At 37.9% G+C, this 13,954-nt stretch overlaps 11 protein-coding genes across 11 annotated transcripts; 3 read left to right on the top strand and 8 right to left on the bottom strand.

Annotated features, from left to right (window-relative positions):
- On the bottom strand, positions 223-734 carry BMR1_01G00201_2 (WD repeat-containing protein 55; the record flags this gene model as incomplete). The annotated part of the gene is made up of 6 exons (XM_021482849.1): positions 223-261; positions 282-355; positions 376-447; positions 468-552; positions 574-690; positions 711-734. 6 exons carry the CDS (start codon positions 732-734, stop codon positions 223-225), a joined length of 411 nt encoding a protein of 136 aa, XP_021337254.1.
- Positions 951-1,440, bottom strand: BMR1_01G00201 (hypothetical protein; the record flags this gene model as incomplete). Its single annotated transcript, XM_021482843.1, has 4 exons — positions 951-1,059; positions 1,080-1,167; positions 1,217-1,317; positions 1,340-1,440. 4 exons carry the CDS (start codon positions 1,438-1,440, stop codon positions 951-953), a joined length of 399 nt encoding a protein of 132 aa, XP_021337253.1.
- Positions 1,441-1,484: 44 nt separating this feature from the next.
- On the bottom strand, positions 1,485-2,418 carry BMR1_01G00200 (translation initiation factor eIF-4E; the record flags this gene model as incomplete). The annotated part of the gene is made up of 8 exons (XM_021482836.1): positions 1,485-1,532; positions 1,553-1,605; positions 1,627-1,693; positions 1,714-1,891; positions 1,991-2,050; positions 2,071-2,129; positions 2,151-2,291; positions 2,314-2,418. The coding sequence occupies 8 exons, from the start codon at positions 2,416-2,418 to the stop codon at positions 1,485-1,487; spliced, it is 711 nt and encodes a 236-aa protein (XP_021337252.1).
- A 406-nt stretch (positions 2,419-2,824) lies between these two features.
- On the bottom strand, positions 2,825-3,370 carry BMR1_01G00195 (Ankyrin repeats (3 copies); the record flags this gene model as incomplete). The annotated part of the gene is made up of 5 exons (XM_021482805.1): positions 2,825-2,899; positions 2,920-2,976; positions 2,997-3,118; positions 3,139-3,167; positions 3,189-3,370. The coding sequence occupies 5 exons, from the start codon at positions 3,368-3,370 to the stop codon at positions 2,825-2,827; spliced, it is 465 nt and encodes a 154-aa protein (XP_021337251.1).
- Positions 3,371-3,426: 56 nt separating this feature from the next.
- On the bottom strand, positions 3,427-5,476 carry BMR1_01G00185 (ATM1 putative (not with Plasmodium); the record flags this gene model as incomplete). Its single annotated transcript, XM_021482756.1, has 7 exons — positions 3,427-3,546; positions 3,568-4,278; positions 4,329-4,510; positions 4,531-4,946; positions 4,968-5,077; positions 5,099-5,362; positions 5,384-5,476. 7 exons carry the CDS (start codon positions 5,474-5,476, stop codon positions 3,427-3,429), a joined length of 1,896 nt encoding a protein of 631 aa, XP_021337250.1.
- Positions 5,577-8,330, bottom strand: BMR1_01G00180 (WD domain G-beta repeat; the record flags this gene model as incomplete). The annotated part of the gene is made up of 4 exons (XM_021482708.1): positions 5,577-5,639; positions 5,660-5,857; positions 5,878-8,204; positions 8,225-8,330. The coding sequence occupies 4 exons, from the start codon at positions 8,328-8,330 to the stop codon at positions 5,577-5,579; spliced, it is 2,694 nt and encodes an 897-aa protein (XP_021337249.1).
- A 223-nt stretch (positions 8,331-8,553) lies between these two features.
- Positions 8,554-9,642, top strand: BMR1_01G00175 (hypothetical protein; the record flags this gene model as incomplete). The annotated part of the gene is made up of 1 exon (XM_012791661.1): positions 8,554-9,642. One exon carries the CDS (start codon positions 8,554-8,556, stop codon positions 9,640-9,642), a length of 1,089 nt encoding a protein of 362 aa, XP_012647115.1.
- BMR1_01G00173 (hypothetical protein) lies at positions 9,639-11,464 on the bottom strand (the record flags this gene model as incomplete). The annotated part of the gene is made up of 12 exons (XM_021482609.1): positions 9,639-9,750; positions 9,771-9,821; positions 9,842-10,002; positions 10,024-10,092; positions 10,113-10,190; positions 10,211-10,402; positions 10,425-10,642; positions 10,664-10,823; positions 10,844-10,981; positions 11,003-11,063; positions 11,086-11,258; positions 11,279-11,464. The coding sequence occupies 12 exons, from the start codon at positions 11,462-11,464 to the stop codon at positions 9,639-9,641; spliced, it is 1,599 nt and encodes a 532-aa protein (XP_021337248.1).
- BMR1_01G00171 (phosphatidylinositol N-acetylglucosaminyltransferase subunit H, putative (PIGH)) lies at positions 11,824-12,398 on the top strand (the record flags this gene model as incomplete). The annotated part of the gene is made up of 5 exons (XM_021482571.1): positions 11,824-11,952; positions 11,973-12,072; positions 12,095-12,207; positions 12,230-12,307; positions 12,330-12,398. The coding sequence occupies 5 exons, from the start codon at positions 11,824-11,826 to the stop codon at positions 12,396-12,398; spliced, it is 489 nt and encodes a 162-aa protein (XP_021337247.1).
- Positions 12,506-13,259, bottom strand: BMR1_01G00170 (DPM1, dolichol-phosphate mannosyltransferase; the record flags this gene model as incomplete). Its single annotated transcript, XM_021482519.1, has 3 exons — positions 12,506-12,564; positions 12,587-13,152; positions 13,174-13,259. The coding sequence occupies 3 exons, from the start codon at positions 13,257-13,259 to the stop codon at positions 12,506-12,508; spliced, it is 711 nt and encodes a 236-aa protein (XP_021337246.1).
- A 60-nt stretch (positions 13,260-13,319) lies between these two features.
- Positions 13,320-13,943, top strand: BMR1_01G00165 (Ubiquitin thioesterase otu2; the record flags this gene model as incomplete). Its single annotated transcript, XM_021482471.1, has 4 exons — positions 13,320-13,531; positions 13,557-13,718; positions 13,739-13,826; positions 13,848-13,943. 4 exons carry the CDS (start codon positions 13,320-13,322, stop codon positions 13,941-13,943), a joined length of 558 nt encoding a protein of 185 aa, XP_021337245.1.
- Between the last annotated feature and the right edge of the window lie 11 nt (positions 13,944-13,954).

Here is a 13,954-nt window from a genome sequence, read left to right as displayed (position 1 = left end):
CAAAACACATAAACTTAATTGTTGAATGGGCTATTAATTTATATAACTGACAATAAAACATGCATTTATGCATTTTATACTAGATATCTAGTTAGACAAATACATATACATATGTATATGTACATTTCGATGCATATGTGCATTAGATGTAAAAATTTAAGTGTAAAGTGGCTCAAATAATTAGTTTACATAGTAATTATCACAAATAGTTCGCACAGCGGCTCATAAATCTGAGAAAAAATCCGAGTCTCCATTTCTGATCTAAATTACAACAAAAATACCTTTTTCCCCTCTGCAAGGTCGAAAGCATCCCTTGCGTTTGCAAAATTGACGTTATTAAAGTTCATAATAAAAGCTAATTGAGCAACGTAATACCTAGCACTTTTTTATCGTGACTCATACATATATTTTCAGTCGAAAATTTTTCATTATTAAATGATAAGGATCCTGGTTGAATCGAAGTATACCAGCAATTTTATTAGGATATACACTAAAAACTTTAATAGATCCATCTTCACAAGATGCACATACTGAAGTTTCTGTTAGTTTAACCTAAGTGAATGCTCGTGTGACCATTTTGTTGATGGATTCATTATTTCCAGTAATGCGATTGGGGGTGGAATTCCAATTTTTGCTTGAAAATAGATAAACTTTGCCCGTTTGCCCTCCACATACGACAATTTTACCCTCCTTCATAAAAAATGAAACACCTTAACCAACTCAATACACATCATTTCATCTTTGAGATCCTCCAATAACACAACTGGTTTTTTGGACTTTCTTATATCAAATACACCCAGTTGGTCCAAACTGAATGAGAGTATCATTGTACCTGGTTGAAATAAAAGTATTATTAGATGTGAGTTTGATGTCTAAATTAGAGTAAAGTACCATTTACAACATCGTAAAATTTTTTTATAACAGTTGAAGGAGTAGTTCCGGTTCTGGTGTCAAATATATATTATGAAAAGTAGAAATACTTGCAACAGCCCATTATCACTACCAGAAACTATTGAGTTTTGGTCCACAAAGCACACAGATGAAATGCCACGACTTGACCTGAGTTTAGAAAGGATTACTTATCGGGAAACTCAGTTTTCCATGTAAAATTACGCGTTTCAAGGTCAAAAAGGGACATGTTACCCCCAGAATTTGTTGCAATACATTCTAAATTATACACACAAAGTATCTTGAATATGATGACGAGGAAACTCACCTATTTCGGAGGGAGAAAAGGCCACATTCCTGACAGATAGGCCATATACCTTGATTTTGAACAACTTTTTAGCATAATTGGCATCATGGTCTAAAAAGTATCTATGTTACAAAGTACCATTACAAAAATACACTGCCGCGTGACGTGCCTACAGCCAGAAAAGGCTTATTACGATGGAAGGAAATAGTAAAAATGGGCTTCCTAAACCTAATGCTACTAATCATAACTAACCAGTGACATTTATACTAAACAAAATTGAAGAGCAGTGCTAGTGCCATTTGATCTCACCCTTGGGGGGCTTAGCAATAGTGCCATCCTAAATACATAAAAACGCACTAATTTGCGGGCCATGCATTGGCTAATATCCTGACATAATTGATTTACATCAACTATGTAACATATAATCTTACTGTCTACGAGCTTTTGGAACCAAACTTCGATTCTCAAATTTGGGTGTCTACTCGCGATTTTATCAACCTATATCAACTAATACTTACTAGTCTAAGTCCCGTAATATACTTTCCAAATGAAACGCTACCACCAATGAGACCAAGTGTAATATTATTCCAAAATTCGTCAATTAGCAAAGGCTGCTGGTCAAAGTGGCGGAATCGGTATTCGATATGCCCTCCTCCCCGATTCATAGGATCTTCCCACATGGGTTCAATTTTATCTCTATGTCAGACACCCACATCCAGTGAGTTATTTAACAAACATGCATTGCATATTTATAATAAGATTGCCGCAAATAGCAAATGCGGAGTATCAGTATACCTGAAAACCATATACGCATCCACTAGGTCAAACTCTCCATCATCCCTCAACAGTCCAGTTCTTTGTAACAATTAACATACTTATTGTTTGAGTATAATTGGCTTGGTTGGGGCATACAGAACCAGATATTCCAAAATTCCTGTGTCAAAATGTTGCGAACCTGTACTGTGTTGAATGTGGCCAGTGGCTTAGTGTGGTCTTTGTAGTCAGTGGAATTAGAATGGCCACTAGCAATTGCATTTTGTTCCCAAATAACCCAAGTTTCTTTAAGTTGCAACTTTTCGTGATTAGCAATGGATATCTAGGTGAATTGTAACACATACTGTCCCGCGAAGTTGCTGTATTTTGTTAAAGTCCTTGGTATCCTTATTGAAAGTAAGAAAGGGCGTTTTCTCGCCTGAAAAATCTATAGCGGCATTCTTTTCCATTCATAACACAATTCAGCGCAAAATTTAGAAAACAAGTACCTTTATACTTATAGGGGATTAGGCGCTATGGTAACGCAGTAGTTGGGCTGGTTCTACTCTAAGTAGAAGAGGGCAAGTAAATTAGGGCACTAGTATTTTAGTGTCTTTCCTCAAGTAATTAACAATTCATTTGGTTATAATGACAAGTTTGGATAAATTGGCGTAAGGTTAGGATCAACGCCATTACAGACGGCCATAGGTTATGTGATTATATTTTCATAAGCAGGTACATCACTGGGCAATTTGCCAATTATAAATAACAGTACATCTATCTATACCTTAGTAATTTATATAATCCATAATTTTGATATTGGATATAATAGAACTTGGTGGATATGTAGATTCGGGCCAAATGTGATGCGTGGTTTTACAATTTATTATTTTTTTTTTTTTGCAAATACATGGCCACTTCGTCATGCTTGTACTTTACTGCCAAAATATACTAAATAAAACACTATTTACTGGCGTTTCCTTCTTCTTAGCGGTCTTAGCTTTAGCACTAGCGCCGTACTTTACCAACTAAGTCACGTAAGAATTACCGTTTTTACAACATCCAAATGCCCCTTTCTGGAGGCAAAATGTAGGGGAGTCATTCCATCCTGTGCCTGTATGTTTACATTGGCTCCATGCGCAATTAGGATGGCGACTATTTCGTTGTTTCCTAAACTAGTTGAACATTACCCATAAAAGCAGCGATGTGTAATGGAGTCCTAAATTATTTGCAGAGTGACCTTTTGAGAGAATCTTTTGCGTTTATAACTCTATCATCAATGGGATAGGTCAGAATGTCACCTGCATTTGGGTCTAGATCGGGACCAATGTGGTCAGATCGCTGGCGTAACCCATTTAAGGTATTAAACAATAGAGAGCAATCTTGCTGCCTAACTATGGAATGCAAATCTACGTCTAACATAATTTACAGGGCAAAGATACTTGACAGGCCAGCACCATGTGCGGCCAACCAAGGAGTTATTGTGCCGGGGCTGGTTTGGTTTGCTTCTTCCACAAATCAGCGTAAACTTTGCTACTTTTAAGCAGTTCATCGTGCGTCCCACAGTCCTCAATTCGACCATTCGACATGAAAATAATCTGCATCAACAAGTAAATTACCTGCTTAGCATTTACTATAGTACTAAGCCTATGGGCGATAACTATGACAGTTCGGTTAATTGACAACGATTCCAGTGCGGCCTGAACTTCAGCTTCGGTATTAATATCGAGGGCACTAGTTGCCTCGTCCAAAATAATAATTGGCGGATTTTTCAAAAAACAACGAGCAATTGCCACCCTTTGCTTCTCACCACCGGAAAGCTTCATACCCCTCTCGCCTACAATTGTGTCAATGCCAGAAGGCAAAGTTTTGATGAAATTTTCAAGTTGCGCCCTTTTGGCAGCTTCATGTATCTCTTCCCTCGTGGCGTCCATCTTTCCATATCTAATATTCTCCAACAGTGTAGCATGAAATAACACTGTATCTTGTGGCACAATGCCAATGCAACTACGCAACGAATTTTGTGTTACATGGGCTATGTTTGTGGAGTTAATGCGGATAGCCCCCGAATCTACATCATAGAAACGACACAATAGGCGAGAAATGGTCGTTTTGCCACTCCCGGTGGCACCAATGATGGCACAAGTTGTGCCTGATAATACGGTAAAGTTAACCTTTTGAAGCCCGCGGAAATGCCCACTGCCAGACATTGGACATACAAGTTTGTCATAAGAGAATTTCACGTCGTCAAACACAATATCTGCTTTAAAATTGCCATTCTCATCAGTCAACTTCAATTCTTCTGCACCGGGCAAATCATGAATCTTAACCTACATTAGAAAGCAAATGCTAGAGAATGTTTGTGAGATTGTATACTTACATCTTGTACAGAGAGAGTTATAATATCCCTAAGTCCAGCCATGGACTTTATGATAGTCATGTAGATGGTTCCCAGTAGGTATAATGGGCGGAAAATAAATGCTAGATATGAAACCATTGCAACAACATCCCCTACAATCAAAACTCCATTCTTTACATAGTAGATTGCAATTAACAACACGCCTAAGTGATAGGAAGATTACTTATTATCGTCAGTTCCTTTATTGTCTCCTGGATGAAATTTAGGAGCGATAAACTGATAAAGACGATATAATTGAATTTCTCATGTTGGATGGCTACATTTGTATACTTATCTATCTCGTGTTTCTCGTTGGTAAAATATTTAACTGTTTCATAGTTGGAAAGTCCGTCACCAATTACAGTGTGCATCTCATTGTCTATGTCGTTAACCCTTTTGCGAATTTTAATCCTGCTATTCGCAATTGAAATAGTAGAGATTCCAAATAGCACAACTCCAATGATTAGAGCTAGAGATGTATATGGACACTCGTACTTTAATGCGAAAATAAGTGATACCCCTATGATTTCCAAGGCAGTGGGTACAAGCAGTTGGACACTGAACGCTGTTAAGTCACGAGATGATTCAACTCCACGATTTCTAAGTCAACAAATAACTTACAGCACATGGGCTATTTCGGTAGGGTTGTTTTCGATAAACCAACCATAGGGCATATTAAATATGTTTTCGATAAATTTAGCCGATAAGTCAATAATCGCCCATTTTTGAATCTAATTTATCGAATGACTTACATATCTGTAGGAAATATTGCGCAGCTCATCAAGCGTAACTGCTGAACAGCAGAATAAGACGTAGAATCCCGCGTTAAAACGTGCAGAGTAGTAATCATTGGCTGAGAGATCCTGTACCATCTTTCCTATGAATAGTGGAGCTGTTAAAAGCATAATTTTGCCACCAATCAGCAATATGTAACTAAAAACTATTATAATCCGCAGATAAACCTTATATTCCCCCTTCATTACAGAGTTATCTGGCCAAATGAATGGTTTCATAATCTGTATGAGGCGATTACTAACTCGAAGCACGTCTAGCGTGGTTGCACAGTTGTCTTGGTTACGAATACGAGACCTTTCCACATCTATAAATTTATCCCTAGGACAAGAACCCATAGTAAAAATTAAAAGTACACGGACCCATCTATACCCCACAAGTGAGTAAATGCGTACGCTTACAGTCAATATACGATTGTTACGGACACGGTTAAACTATTTAATCACTATGTAAATTGGGAGTGTATATGTTGACAAATGCGTTGTTGAACTCAATTAAACTCTAAATGATTATGCAACTACCTCCTGATCACGTAATATCTTTGTTATACTTTTTTTGAGACTCTTAATTACAACACGGTGCTTCTTTGACACCGCTAACTGCCTAAAATAAACTTGTGCAATTGTAAGCGCGGTGTGACAGATAATTTCCGTGTTGTAAAGCCCTGAAAGATCCGCTCGTGCAATAATCTCCAACGTTTCGGCCAAATATTCCAACAGCTGAGTTATTTGAGACATACCTTTGTGGCATATGAAAAGGGCAACGTAATGACCAGATCATATACGTTATTCGAGTCTAACTTGACTAGTGACCCGATTACGTGCTTATGGCCAGTGATACCAAACAAGTTAGCTGTGCCATTCGACGCCTCATCCAGTACCTGAATCAGGTGTTCAGATGATTTTACAGTCTCAATATTTTGCCTTGTCACTTTATAGGCTACTACATTTTCATCTGCTTGTATTGCCTGAGGTATATCCTCTCTAACAGCATCAAGTTCCATATCTATTTCCATCTCCTCCTGAACAAATAGCTGCTTATCCGTAATATTCCACAGTTTGATTGTACAGTCTTTGCCGCAAGTTGCAAAAAAACTACCATCACTATTCATGGCTATCTTCAGTGCTGGGTAGCAGTGAACCTGAGTAAAGAATACTTGTTGAAAGTTGTCAGCGTCGTGCATATACAGAACGCCATTTTCGTCAACACTCATCGTATAGTGTGTGAGAGGGATCCATTTTACGCAGCATATGATGCTGGTGAATGTGAATGATTTGTGTATGTTTCCAAAATCCAGCCCCCAAATCTTTAGTGTTTTGTCCGCAGCAGATGATGCCAAAAGTGTGGAATCAGAGGTTAAATCGATGGAGTGAATTGGCAACTTGTGCCCGTACAGAGTTAAATTTAATTTCTTAGAGTCACTGTGATAAGTGAGTATAGTGCCATCCAGCTGTCCAATTGCGATCAAAGATTGATTTCTAGAAATAACAATGTCTGTTGGTTTGTCAGAGCTGGTGAAGGACGATGTAATTTCGCAACCGATCGACTGGTTTAGTGTTATATTGTAGGTTTCAATCGCGCCAGTTGCCCGTGCCAAGATGAAAGAATCCATTTGGGGAGATAATACTAAGCGTGATATTTCATCACCGCGTGAAATGCTGTGTGTCTCGCATGTGTTTACGTTGATAACGCATAGCTCACCGTCTTTAGTTCCGTAAAAAATTGCATCGTTTCCTGGTACAACAAATCCAGAAGTGCCTTCTACAACATCGAATGTTTTGATGCACAAGCTAGTTGCCACGTCCCATAGCTTAATCTCGGATGGAGAAATGGTTAGTATCAGCGTATCATCAGTGGACATACATAGCGTATTTATGGGTTTGGAGTGGTAATTTGAGATTTTAGAGTGTAAATTGTGCGACGAAAAATCATGTTCCAGCAGCTTCTTCAATGGTATTTCCCAAAAACTAATTGAATTGTTGGTGTGCGCCACGATCAATTTGATGGAATTCTTGTCAAGATAATAGTCACGCGCCACTTGGATGGCCCTAACCCTAGTATTAACGTTCAAAGCGAATAGAAATGCGATATTGTTTGTTTCGTCCGTTTCATCCTTAGCTGTATCCATGGCTGTTTTATTTGACAACAGATTCTCCAAATAATCATATTCATCAACAACGTTGTCAAAGTGGGGAATTTTATCTACGAGCGATGAGGATAGCACTAAATCTCTCATAGTTTTGCACTTGACTGCCAGCTTTTGAAGATTTCTTTTGGCGCGTTTCTTTGCCCGTTTTTCTTGGTCATCAACTGCATATAATCTGTAAAACAACACGAATTTTGAGTTACCAGAGGCAATTAATATTCCGCCATCGGCAAGGTCATCAAACAAAAATTCCTTGTGGCCAAAACTGCAGACCTTCATTTCTTTGTAGATAAAATTGGCTCCGGCACATGATGACGAAAGATTAGGAGAAGCCCTAAATTTGGCATAGCTGTGCTGTTCATCGAGCGAACCATTCGGATCAAACTGGTACAGTCTGAGCGTTTTGGTACCAACATATAGCTCAGTTAATGTTTGTGATAGGGCCAGGGACCATATTTCATCTGGACAATCTATCAGGGCCTGCAGGCAAACGTTTGCTGCGTGATCCCATATCCTAATCACTCCGTCTTTTGATCCACTGACCACTAATGGGTTGGCACTGCTTGTGAAAATTATTGAAGTAACTTGGTTTAAATGCCCTCGCAAGCGAGATATACCACAATTTGATACTAGATCCCACACCAATATATCTGTGTCGTTCCCCCCCGAGGCCAATAAAGTGTAGTCACTAGACACAGCTAAACAGGATATCTTGCCCTTATGTCCATGGAAGGTTACACTCAAAATGCATTGGTTCCATATGCATACGGATCCATCCGAGTAGCCGGCATAGATGGCATCGATACCGTTGGACAACAAGACAGTGGCGAAATGAATGTATTTTGATGCAGAATTTCGCGTTAAATTAGCTACTTTTGAAAATGTTCGTGTGTCCCAAATTGTTATTGAGTCATCTGTTGCTAAATAAGTGGCTAAATACCAGTTACAATGTTATGGGTACCATAGTTAGCTACTGATCCACAGTAGGGGGAGCATAATGAGCCAAAGGAATTGTGCAATTCATATTTTAAATAAGATTTAACCATTATGCACAATAAATACCATGGTATGGGATAACTTGACCAATTTTAGACCAACGTAATTTGTATCAGGCCAATGACATAGTGGTGTTATGTGGTACATAGTGCCCTTGTGAACTATGTATATGAATCACCACAACATAGTGCCATATAACGCATTTACTAAGTGTGTAAATAAAATACCGCATCATGATCATAGATGGTAACATTTTAATTGTATTGCTTAGAGATGACTGATGAACAAATGAACACACTAGAATCGGATTCACTCCTAAATTCGATAGCTGTGAACAATGCATCATCAGCGCACCAATTTCCAATCTCTGGGTCTTTAGATGGCCATTTTGGCAGCATACACACACAGTCGCCTATTCCAAACATTAACATAGTGAATAGTGAGTGCAGCCCACTAAAGAAACAGGCAGATACTCTGAATCAGGAGTTCAAAAAATTGATCGAGGATTTGGATGATAAAATATCTTCCCTCCCAAATGGGAAGGAACCCTTATCACACGGAGAAAATTTAAACTTTGGGGACAATTTTGGCAGCAACAGCCCCAAGTACAACGATGCGATGAAACCTGACCTTAAAGGGATACTCGCTAGCAACAGATGTGACGATATTCACACAATCAAAGATCAAAAAAATTTGAACAAAAAGTCGACAAATCTATTTGAAAGAGATGTAGCAAAAATTCAACAACAAATTGACGCACAAAACGATACGCTAAAAATAAAACAGGCTGATACCAGAGCTTTGTTTATGCCCATAAAGCTTCAAGACTGGTACTCCGCCTACAACCTTGATCAAACTTATCACAGAAGACGATTGCATCCTTCTTCCGTTTCCAATTTGGGGAGGGCGATCAAGGATGACGATTACATCAGATCTTCACGATATATAGGAAAACATCCATGTAGAACAAACGCCCAAGAAAGTAAAGTGGATTCAAGCCTATCCGACAGTGAAGCCATTCTCCCATACAAACTGCCTTTCACACAGCGTAAATCGATCAAGGAACTCGCCGATTCTTGGAGTAAGGCCTCATCATCCTGCAATGAAACACAACATACGGCAATTGTTAAACCATGTAAAGCACACATTTGCGGTAAACAAGGATGCCGATATCACAAAAATTGTACATTACAGCGTTCTGCGCAATCATTTGCCGAATTAAATCTACCTGCTACAACTAATATACTTGGCGAAAGGACGAACAATGTAAATGAAACTAATCTTATGCCCGCTGAGATTTTCAAGACAAAATTAATGAAGGGTAAGCAAAAGCGAATTTTTGGCGGAAGATGCGCTTGCTAATGCTTTGATTTATGTATTGCATCCTTCCAAATTTGCACCATGCTCTTTTTCACTTTGTGTGCATAGGCTTCAATCTTCATTATTGCCATGCTTCTGTAGAAGCTTCCCCTATGTCAGTTTGAATTTACTTTGTAATCCTGTTGTCAACACTACACAAACTTGTCAAACCAATAACCCAACTGTGTAAAATTTAACTTACTTGGCCACGGAAAAATCACTTGCTGCAACAAAATTTACAGTAGAGTAGTCAGTACCCGATTGCTTGTGGGTTATACTAAAGCACCTCCACTTATCCAGGGGTGGGTTGTGTGTTAGAGCTGTAAACGCGGAGCCTTTGCCATAGTCTATTCGGATTATATCCTTCATTGTGCTCAAACTTACTTTCAAATTCAAGCTCCCAGATTTAAGTTTGGTTGACTTGCCCCAACATACTTGGCCCTGAGTGCTTAACTGCGTGACTAATTTTATACCATCACATAGCCACTATTAAGTTTTATGCCCCCAAATGATTTAGCGCAGAAGTAGATTTCATTCAATGATGTCATATACTGTATTAAATGCAATTTACCTTATAAACACCGATGTCTTTCGTTGGTGCGAGATAGAGTGAAGAATAATACATCTTTTTGAGGTGCTGATATTTTGCATTAGCAGTTTCAGCATCGTTCAATGCCTTCTTTGCTTCAAGTTCCTTACACTTTAACTGCTTTTTGTATTTACTCTGCGCCACTTGGTCATTCAGCACATCCTGATGTTGTTGCTATGTAAGGCTATAAAAATACCATGGCATTAGCAATTAGTTTTACATGCTTTGTTAGACAATTTCCAAAGGTTTCATCCAATTGAGACAAGCTTGGATGCCCATTTATCTTAATAACATCCCCTATAGGGGCGTAGTGCTCCAAATTGAATGTTTTCTTGATCTCAGAATCAAGTTCACTCAGGTACGACTGTAATTCATTTATGGCATCAAGATATGTCTTATCAGAATGCCCATTGCCTATATAACACGAAAAATTACCTGGCAACGGCATGAATTTTGTAGTATGTATTATTGATATTTCATCATTTGCACTTTTGAGCCTTTCCTCCAATTGACATTTTTCGATTTGACATTCATCTATTTTCTGATATGCTTCCGTTAGTTGCTCTTTTAATAGCACATTTTTTTTCAAATTGCTCTAAATCAAGTTATATAAACCTCAGATGACTCTACATGTAAGGTTTGTTGCTCCTTTAGCGACTTGATTTCCGATTTGAGTTGGTGAATTGTGCTATTTGCGATTTCTAGGTGACCCTTGATTTCCTCAATCCCATCAATCAATGATAATCTTTGTTGCTAATTTATCACTAGCCTTACGTTTATTTCTTGGTATTTTGACAGCAATAATGTATATAAATACTCCGCGTCATTGTTTGTCCTGGGTTATACACTAGTATTACTGCTTAACATCCTGTCTGGTCTTAGACGACGATCGGCATGTGGCTAAAGATTGAGAATTTGAAGTTTCTGCATCGTTTTTATCTTTGAATCTTGCTAGTAGCTTTGATTGCGCTCGTGGTTGAGATTTTGAGTTTAAGATTTTAGTTGACCACTCAAGCAGAGTACATTTTTCCTTCATTAGTGATGGGATACCTTAAGTAGTGCATCATTGATTATGTCAATTTCAGTTTTGTTGGCATTCATAGATGCCATAATGAAGTTTTTATGTGCAATATTGTTGAATGTATCATCAGTAAAGGCCGTGACTCGGTTGTCGAATGATAAGTCTGGGTTGGAGGGAGGATATGTTACACATTGAGTATCAACAAAGCTATTCATAATGTTTTGGTCGGTGCACGCACACTAAACACGTGTTTGAGTGATTAACTACATTATCTACGTTACAACATCAAGCCACAACGTGACCACAAGTAGGCGTATGGGGGCACCCTAGTGGCGGTGTAACCTATGCGTGTTTAGGCTGTGCCTACTACTGCAATTGTAAACATGTCTATTAGTTATAATGTATAGTTTTGCGTGATTTTATTGAATTTAATATTTATATCGACAATGCTTATGAGAAGCGTACATAATGTATATTTCATTAGTATAAATGTATATGGATTCCGTCCGCAGTCCAATTGTATCACTTGATAAATTTTGATTTAATCGTGCTGATAAGCTTTTTTCTTCTGATTATGCCCCCTACAAAGTTGGATTTTAAGGAATTTCCTGGTGGAATTGAATATACTGCCACAACTAATAAAACTTCGTTCTTCGTGATTTATTTTATCGTAATCGCAGTAATCACAGTATCATTCTTACATGTATGCTCCCACTCACTTAGATATTTGTCCCCAATATCGTAAATGACCATTTAAAAATCCCAATAGCACTCATTTCAGCCCTAATACTTATACCAAATTTGCAATTAAACGCCACTACAGGTTTGCTATAGACAAATTATAGAAAAACTTCAAATTATAACAGGACTTGGCTTGAAAATACAGAGGAACGGCGTGATCTTCCCATATATTAAATCAATACCGACGTTGAACATAAAAGATGTTTACATACACGAGGTATGCACCATGAATGACTTAGGCGATATTGCCAAATAAAGTCGTATTTTACCTGTTGATCGAACTGCACGACTGTGATGATATTATTGTGCCATTTAAGGTAACTAAATGTATTAAATCAGGAAACGTTCCCGTCGTGTGCAGAATTGATTAATGTAAAGAAACAAATATCAACTCTGCTACAGTTGTAGAATTCAATATTAACACCATACTACAACTATTCAGGATTTCCCCAATATATATAAACCATCATATAGTATGGCTAATTTAAGTTACATAATCAATTGAATGCAAAGTGTCATATTGAACATACAATTTTAGCAATTGTCCGTAAAAATTTGTAAATTTCACCTGGACCTAATTGATTAATCGCGATTACTCAATTTTGAATTACCGTAAATCCTCTCAATAAAAACAATTGGCACTTGTTCCACGTTAAACTTGAATTTCTTTTCAGATAATACAGCCGCTTCCATTTGAAATCCAAAGCCAGTGCATTTAACGGAGCCAAGCAATTTCTCAAATGCATTCCTCTTATACAACCTGTAAGATCCTGTTAAATCTGTTAATTTCGGCCAAAATATAAATTTGATTAGCAAATTGGCCATACGGGATATTACCATTCGAGTTAAAGACCAACCGGATACGCCACCTCCTGCGGAATATCTGGTGCAACTAACAACATCTGCATCAGTATCCTTCTGTTTTCTGATCATATCTAGAATGTATTTAGGGTGATGTGATAAGTCGGCGTCCATAACAATGATGAATTTCCCCTTGGTCAATTTGAATCCTTCAAAATATGCAGTGCCAAGACCTAATTTACTTGGCCTCTCCAAAAGTCTGATTTTATAATCTGGGCATAATTTTTGAATATTGCAAACTGTATCGCTGGTACCATCGGTGCTAGCATCATCTACCACAATTATCTCGAATTCATAATCACTAGGTTAACTGTATAATTACTATTGTTTAAATGTTTGTACAATTAATTCAATTACGTATGGAATGTTTTCGGCTTCGTTAACCGTAGGCAGAATTACACTATACATTACAAGAAGTTAGTGGCATCATCACAGGTGTAGTGTATATGTGTAGGGTCTAGTGATGTTATGGAAGGGTTCTACACTAATAAACCACTAACTTGTTCCCAAAAGAAGAAACTGAAAAAAAAACAACAACAGCTTCAAATTGACATAGAAAAGGATGCAGTTAAATCTACTGACACCAGCAAATCGCAGGAAGAAAGGGCACTAGATATACAATTAGCTATATATGGTTTCAGAATTTATAATATTCCCGGTGATGGCAACTGTTTGTATAGGTAAAATAGAATATTAGTTATTTAGATCGATAGCTCATCAGCTAGACCCTAAATCAACGGAATTACACAGGGAGCTGAGGGTTAAGGCCGCAAAATTCATACTAGACCACAGAGAGGAATTCAGCAGCTATATCTCAGATAACATATGCGAGTATGCAGACAAAATAGCAAATACTAACGAATGGGGGTACAAATAATTTGACTCAGAGGCGAAATTGAAATTGTGGCGTTATCGCGTGCTCTCAATCGCAACATTTTTGTGCACTGTGTGAGATATAAGGAACCAATTTGTCATGTAAAAATTATGATTATGCAGGGGCACACATCCGCTGTTGGGGATGATATTCACCTAGTGTTTTACGAATCCGCATATCTTTTGGGAGGTCATTACAACTCTGTGACCAAATTATGACAATTAATGTG

The sequence above is a fragment of the Babesia microti genome, chromosome I (assembly GCF_000691945.2).
Source record: "Babesia microti strain RI chromosome I, complete genome".
NCBI classification, from domain to species: Eukaryota; Apicomplexa; class Aconoidasida; order Piroplasmida; family Babesiidae; genus Babesia; species Babesia microti.
Note: the sequence above shows the minus strand (reverse complement) of the source record. Positions and strands in the feature narration are given on the sequence as shown.